At 40.6% G+C, this 8,151-nt stretch overlaps 1 protein-coding gene across 1 annotated transcript; it reads right to left on the bottom strand.

Moving 5' to 3' along the window:
* On the bottom strand, positions 1-2,206 carry LOC308372253 (interleukin-1 beta-like; the record flags this gene model as incomplete). Its single annotated transcript, XM_080847395.1, has 6 exons — positions 1-216; positions 388-518; positions 942-1,121; positions 1,469-1,661; positions 1,842-1,899; positions 2,166-2,206. The coding sequence occupies 6 exons, from the start codon at positions 2,204-2,206 to the stop codon at positions 1-3; spliced, it is 819 nt and encodes a 272-aa protein (XP_080703521.1).
* Positions 2,207-8,151: the final 5,945 nt, after the last annotated feature.

Genomic DNA, 8,151 nt, shown 5'->3' on the forward strand with positions numbered 1-8,151 from the left:
TCACAGGACGGTCATCTTGAACGATGTCAGACGGTTGGGTGCATCCTGAGTCAAGCACATGTCCACACGCTGTCTATTAGTGTAGGACGTGCTGATGTAGTGCCCCTCGAACTTGGCCGACTCGAAGCTGGTCAGTGTTTGGCCACTCACCGTCTTAATGAACAGGAAACGCTTCATGTCGCCACTGATGTTATTCAGGTCCTCCTTGTTCACCATCTATACAAAAAAAAACAGCATTTAGAATCTCCTTCCTTCACTCAGCAACAGAAGCAAGATTACATTTCAGAGATATAGCAGAGAGTTGGTACGTGGGCCAGATGTGGAAAATGTAATAGCATTTGCTGTTGGACACAGTGATGTCTGGATGTGTTTGATGTTTGAGCTTACCTCCAGGCCCAGGACAGGTTTCCCCGAGGTAGATTTGCATGAAAGGTAGAGGTTACCCCCCACCCCCAAGGCGATAGGCTGGCCCCTCTCACGTGGGACAGAGGCTTTGTATGTGGACAGTTCCAGTTCCACTGCAAGCCAGAGAGGAACAGGTGTTAGAAGCTTTAAATGGACACCCAACCAGGCCAAGAGGAGGCAAGAGGAAATCCAACACTTCTCTACTGAAGACAAGAAACTGTACAAACTCTTGCACAATACTTCAACTGACACAAACTACCGCTAATCCAAATTCAAGACCAGAGCTTTATACCTTACGAAGTGCAATGCCAAAGTTAATGCATTAACTATTATCACGCTCCATAGTCATCTAGCATGAATGCACATTACATTTTTGACAGAATGTTTCTGTAACAAGTCCATCTTTGTTCATACACTTGCAAGTACATACAAACTCTGACTTAAGCATTAAAGAATCATGCTTCATACTACTATGATTTTTCTATAGAGTTTAGTGCATAATTGTTTGAGATTGTGTGGTTAAGTGTTCTGCACACCTCTCCTGCTCAAGTTGTTTCCCTGGAGTGTGATGGCCTGCAGTTCGGTGGTGATGCTTTTACTCAGAACCAGGCTCTTCTGGAACTCGTCACAGATGTAGCACTTTTGGACCGGACCTTTACAGTTGTAGTGGTCGGCAGCCTGGTGAGTTCGTTCATGGACTGTCGGCGTCACATACTCTGAAAGATGGTAAGTGGCATATATGTCTCAAAACACATCACCCCAAAACACAGCATTAACAAAGTCCTTACAGGCTATAGTAATGTGCTTGGAATGACTGCCTGATTAAGGCTTGGCTGTGGCCAAACCTGCCTTCAGAGACTCATTCAGTGATCACTGCCCATCTAAACACTGTATTGCATTTGCACTTATACTATGGTCCTAGTAAAGAGTAAGATGAGCCGCCATTTAAGTGTGTCTATGGTCTATTGTTTTAACCACATTTATTTAACACCTAAACCTGAAGAGGTAGAGTGGAATAGGCTTTAGTGATGGAATGGCTTTGAGGTGCAGAAATTCAAATTACCTTCCACCAAATTCTCCAAGAATATGTTGCATAACTCATCGTCGGTAAACTCGGTGCTCTGCACTTTCTGGGTTTTCTTCATGCGGTGCAAGGCAATGACGAGGTTGACCACATTACGCAAGTTGTGTGGCTCTTCGGACACCTCTAAATCGATTCCTGAATGTAGGCCACACTCTGAATCATGGCCACTGGTCTGAAAACACACACATAAATATTAGTGTTATATATTCACCCTCTGGATTTCAAAATCTAGAAAAGCGAAACGAGTAATTTAGAAAAGATGCATTTCAATAACTGCCATTAGTTACAACAATAAGGGACATTGTGAAAGTTTACAGAATTAAAACGGCGGTATTCATAAGCAACGCCTCACCTTGACCACGTGGTGGCAGTACATACAAGAGTCAATTTCCACAGAGTCGGGTTTGTAGCTGCAGAAAAAGTAAAGAAGATGAAGTCCGTTAAGGGGTAAGATGACATTTGGCAGCTACAATGACATTTAGTGACAAGATACATATTTAGGTTTCAATTATATAGGCTACTCTAGGCTTCATTGCCTTCCGGCCTACTCAGTTCTAGGCTATACGCCCAATGTATTTTAAATGATGCGTCGGAAATTAATTAGGCTCGTCTACCTTTTAGACAAACTCTACACTGGATACTTTTTGCAACGTCGTTTTATAAAGACGTATCTCACCTTTCCAAAGCGTCAGCCAATCTGAAATACGTGTCAGCCATGATGCTAAAATAAAATAAAAATCTTTAATGCATGTCCAAACAAGAGCTACATTATGGATTGTTAATACATAGCTATTAGAAAATCTCAATGGACATATGTGAGCTTACCGGTTAATAGGAATAGACAATAACTTCTTAGATAGGCTCAGTTGAATCGCTGTCTCAAAATGTAATGAACATCAAGCGGAGTGTCACTTTTAAAGCTTTCAGCTGGGAAATCCCAAACGAAGAAAATCTACAATTGCGTCAGCGTTCCACTATTTTGCAATCTGCGAAAGGTTGAGGAATTAGCAGTTGTAAAACTTCCTTTAACGTAGACCTGTAATTGATATAATCTCCACCCTACCCGTTTCCGGCCATCTCTTCTCTTTCTTTCCTGTTCAGGAACAAAGAATATTCAGTAACTCACCTTCTTTTGTCCTTAATGTTTTTCTATTCTTTAACTTTTTTATTTTACCTATGCTGTCATTCGCCATTTCTTGTGTCCTGTTGCCGACCCATGCCCTACAATACTCTAGTCTGCATGTATGGCACTGAGTCAAATGCACATCACTCAGACTAATTGGTCACTGATGTCCTTGTTTAAACACCATAGCTTAGCATTTCATTTACATTTTATGTATACTGCTGAACCCCCTTAGAGCACGCACAATGGCGAAATCGATAATCAGAAACATGATAGATGAAATCATGCATGTTTCAGGATACATCAGGGTCACAGGTACACAATACATACAAACAAAACATGGTATTTACTACATGATACATGCAAAAGTGAAAGAGGATAAGGTGGGGAGAAAGCATTCAAGTCTGCTCATGTTTAGTTTTGTTGAGTTATGTTTAGCTAGTTTGTCTGGCTTGGTGCATGGGAAATGTTTAGTTATCATAGTAAGGGTGTCAGGATACAATAGCAGTGCACAACTGGCTGGCTTTTGCTGCATTATTCATGACTATGGTATGCACTAAAGAGGAATATATTTAGTCTCGAATATGGAACGGGTGTCTGCATCTCAATAGCAGAAGGCTCTGCATTCTAGTGTTCTTTTAGATATTCTTGGAATTACGGGGAGACCTGCACTCTGGGAAGGAGATGGTCATGGTGGGCATTTTACTCCTTGAGGTAATTTGGAGCTAAGCCGTTAAGGGCTTCCTATGTTAATTTGTTTGTATGTCAATTCTACTTTTGACAGGGAGCCAGTGCAGAGAGACTTGCACAAGTAAGATCTGCTCATATTCACTTAGTCCTAGTGAGTGTGTGAGCAGCAGCATTTTGTATAAGTTGGAGGCTCTTTATTGATGCTTCTGTCTTCCGATTGTTAGCATCACATGCTCCATCCCATGGTGTCAACTATATCGGTCACCATCCTTTTCTGCCGCTGTTTAGGCCATGTATGTTACTTTGTGGCTTATGTCTACCTAAAGGAGGTCCCCATGGTCCTGCTAATACGTTTCTCATGTTCCTTGTTAGGACAAGTTATGCACCAAAATGCATATTGTAGTCATAAGATCTCAGGGACAGAAAGGAAGAGCATATCTTTCAAATGTACACAGTAAAAAGAAATGTATCTCCATCAAACACTTGAAGGTGAAATAACACACAAATGTACCTACATGACTTTTCTTATTTTCACAATACTAGATGAAAAATGATGTCTATGAGATCTGTTTTATGTGTGAGTTGAGTAAGAGGTCTTGGTTGATAATTACTGTACACCAAGATTTTTGGTACTAGGGTAGGATGTTAATGAAATGCCATCAAGTGTGGGTAGGTGGCTAGACAATGTCATTCTCAATGGTTTATGACCTACAAGCATAACCTAAGTTGTATCTGAGTTGAGGAGCAGGTAGTTGTTATTCATCCATGCCTTCACATCTTGCAGGCAAACTTCTATCTTGGGTAGCTGTACAATTTGATCAGGTTTCATGTTTAAAAGTTGGTTAAGGTAAAATTGGGCATCATCAGCACAGCAATGGAAGTTAATGCTGACCCTTATGACAGCACATAAGGGTAGCATGTACAAGGGGAAGATTAAGGGTCCAAGCACAGAGCCTTGGGGAACACCATAACTTACTCTGGCGTGATTGGATTGCTTTTTATGGACATGAACAAACAAAGACGGTCAGAAAGGCAAGGCCTAAACCAGGATAGGGCACAGCCTTAGATGCCAACATGATGTTCAAGTCTCTGTAGCAAAATATGATGATCTATTGTGTTGAAAGCAGCACTAAGGTCAAAGAGGAACAGTTTTGAAATGCACCCATGATCAGATGCAATTACTAGGTCATGCAGAACTTTGACTAAGGCCGTTTCAGTGCTGTGATGGGCTGGATCTAAAGCCAGATTGGAGGTCTTCTTGGATATTGTTTTTGAGTAGAAAAGAAGTTAGTTGCTTTATTATTATTTTTCAAGTATTTTAGTATGCACGTTCTAGTGCATCCTGTAAGGGCTATAGGGCCACAGAGGCGGAGGAAAAGTCAGAAAAAAAACAATATTCATTTGTATTATGTTTTTTTATTAGTCTATAAATGGTGTTAAAGACCTTGGGTTGTTTTTATTTTTTATGTTTACCATGTGGTGAAATATGAGGTGAGGACCCCGATCACTGCTCCCCGGGCGCCGCTGAAGGCAGCTCACTGCTCCGGGTTAGTGTGCTTCACTGTGTGCCTCACTGTGTGTGCTTCACTACCCTGGATGGGTAAAATGCAGAGACTAAATTCAGAGTGTGTGTGTGTCACTATCTCTGCCGTTAAAACAGTCACTAGTCACTAGGGCTCCATTTCCATTTCCATGTGCTTACACCACCCTTCAGGCCAGGAGTAAGAGCTCAGGCAAGTGTGGATGGTAATTTTGACATGAATTCTGAATTCCACAGCTGTAGGTGAGGTTAATTGTGCAATTATGTTGCGCCGAGTTCGGTTGAATCAGTCTACAGTTAGAAAAAAAGCCGTGCCCTTGTTACTGGTTATGCATGTCTTTTTCATCCTAAACTGGTTTTCTCTCACTGAAACTAAGCCTATGGATCAGGATGCAATGTGTCACGGACTGGGCTATAAGGAAGTGACTTACTGTATCAGACAATATACAAATGGCTCACAGGATGTTCAATCATTGGCTTGTGGCTACCCTAAGGGGACATGACTGTTAAAGGAACATCTGCTGGTGCTTCTTGAACATGTGAAAGTGGAGCCGTGGAAACCTACTCAAGCATTACCATGTCTTGTATTATATCAGAGGATGTGATGCAGTTGTGATGGCCACAGACTTGAGTTTCTCTGGCTCAACCGGTTGGGCAAGGTGATGGCAACACTCAAATTCAGGTTTGACTTCCAGGCAGCAAGGGATCAAGCAGTACTGCCTGGAAGTCAAACCTGAATTTGAGTGTTGCCATCACCTTGCAGTACATTACTGTACGGGGCATTAAAAAGCCATATGCATGAATGGAGGTGTGACATACATTTGAAAACAATTACTATTATTATTAACACAAAAATAGGAGTGTGCACACTCACATTTTAATATTTGAAAATCTGACTGTAACTTTGAACTGTTATCAGGTTTTTTTTGTGCACTTGAAAAACTGTGTTCAAAATTGTCATCAGAGAATCACAACTGTTTTGCTGCAGGAGGCGGTTTACTTTGAGCCCCTGTCTGTAATATATTTATAAATTAATACAGATTCATGTCCTTAAAAGCAGTGCAAATTGCATTCTACTGCTTTGGGCTTTCCCTCCTCCAGGGCAATTCATGAAACAATTGGAGTATATGAAAATTTTAAAATGTCCACTCCTTCCTAAAAAAAAATGTATTTGTTGAAGTTTGTCTGTCCTGTTCTTTTAAGCAGTCAAACAAAAAGCGATCTAGGATATTTTACTACTAATTCTGACAAGAGAAATTTAAGAGGGAATGAAAGAACGTTTACCTCATGACATTGTATACTGTAGTTGCGACAAAGTAAGTGTGAAAATATTTTTTCAGAAATCATGCATACAAACATTTTTGCAAGAAATCTGAGAATAAACCAAAGCAAACCTGATGATAAATAAACTTGTCATTAAATACCAAGGGCGTAACTACGCATTCTTTGGGGGGGTCGTGTCCCCCCCAATATTGAGAAAATACCAACCTGTCCCCCCCAATATACAGCAGAAAATAAGTAAAATATATGTTCTCCTTTTATGAACCCTGCAATGGATGTCTCATGTCTTATTTATTTTCAATTTATTTCCGTTTGTTAAGAATCCCCCCTCCTAATTGTACACATGTGATTTTGTTTGAAACCACCTCACATCATTCTGCGTTGGCATGGTTACTTAACACTTTTTCGTCAGTCGCAAAGAGCGCAAAGAAAGTAAGATAGAGTAATGGAGGATTTGAGGTAACCTAAAAAGCAGAGAAAACTAGACCAGCAGCCAAGCATACGCGTTTTTTTTTCAGACAGTAAGTAACTTAATACCGTGCTGAATGTGTAAGCAAATAAAACAAGTTTGTTATTGTTGCCAATATGCCTTTGAAGCTCTGCGAGTTTTTGTCCTAGCGTCATAAAAAGAACATCCCCAGAAACCTTGAATATTCTTCTTTAAAGAGTTCCATTTACATAAACTGATAGCTAGTTATCTACCTGATGTTATAGTCTCCTCGATGTATCTGATCAAATTATAATGGAAGAGTTAGAAACCCTCAGGATGCCTGTGCAACTTTGTATGAACAAGTTCATATTCATGAGTTCATATTGACACATTTTAACAAGAAGAGTTCAGCGCATGTATTCCCTTATAATTGATGGCACACAGGATGCAGCGGGAGTTGAGCAAGAGTCCTTCTGTCTGCGCTTTGTTGATAAAAACTTGCAGCCCAGAGATAAATTCATAGACCTGTATCCACTACTGGAGAAAACATAGCTAGTGTAGCTAAAGATGTTTTGATTCGCCTAAATCTCCCACTTTCACAACTACAAGTTCAAAACAACGATGGGGCAGCCAATATGTCTGGTAGGATGCAAGGTGTGCAAGCTGAAGCTCATCTCAAGAAAGAGCAGCCCTCTTGCAGTATACTGTATTCATTAAGGAGAAAGTCTGTCATTTATTCAAGTACAGCATTAGTTGTTCTAATTAAAATATTTACATAAACATGCTTTGGGTATGTGGTCTTTTTCCATTGGAAGCTATCATATTTGCTACAGTACTACTGGGAAAGCATAATTGTAATTGGTAGGTGTGTTTAAGGTCAGTAAACAGCAAGCAACTCACCAAAACAAAGTGGAGGGGCAGTCACTGTCTCAGAGAAATTACACAATTCCTTTAGATGTGAATTCAAATGCAATGTAGTCCTCGAAACTATGGTCTAAATGTGGAATTTTCATATATAAAATATAGAATTGTTGGCAATGCACTTAACACATTTTTTTTTTGTGGACCCCCCCCCCCCCCCCCCCCCCCCCTGTCTAAACCATGGTTACGCCCTTGTTAAATACATTATCATACTCAACACCCACATGGTTTATTGTCGGTTGAGGCCATGACGTCAGGAGGTTGACATGTCCAGACAGGCTTAACATCAGACAGGTACAGTTGGGGAGTGTGAGGGTGTGGCCCTGACGTTTTTACCTTCGTGCTGGGGTAGTATATGCTACTATTGCCAACACTGAGAATGTGGCTGACCATATCTCTGTGGTCTACTGTGTAGTTACCCTTTTCCAAAATCATTTAGGTCACACCACCCAAAATGTTCTTTTTCCATTGAGCGGACTCTTTTACCCAATGTATCTAAAAACACAGTACCTACAATCATCAGTATGTTTGCTGTCTCTATCAAGACCTTGGCCTTGGTGTAGTTATCACCTTATGCAACCAGTGGAGCTACAGGGACACTCATTGTCTTCTAATGTCTTCAAGTTAAAGCCAGAGGTTTATCTGAGAGTATAACTGACCTGCAGATTATTTTTGAA

Source organism: Sprattus sprattus, assembly GCF_963457725.1.
Source record: "Sprattus sprattus genome assembly, chromosome: 11".
Classification (NCBI taxonomy): Eukaryota; Metazoa; Chordata; class Actinopteri; order Clupeiformes; family Clupeidae; genus Sprattus; species Sprattus sprattus.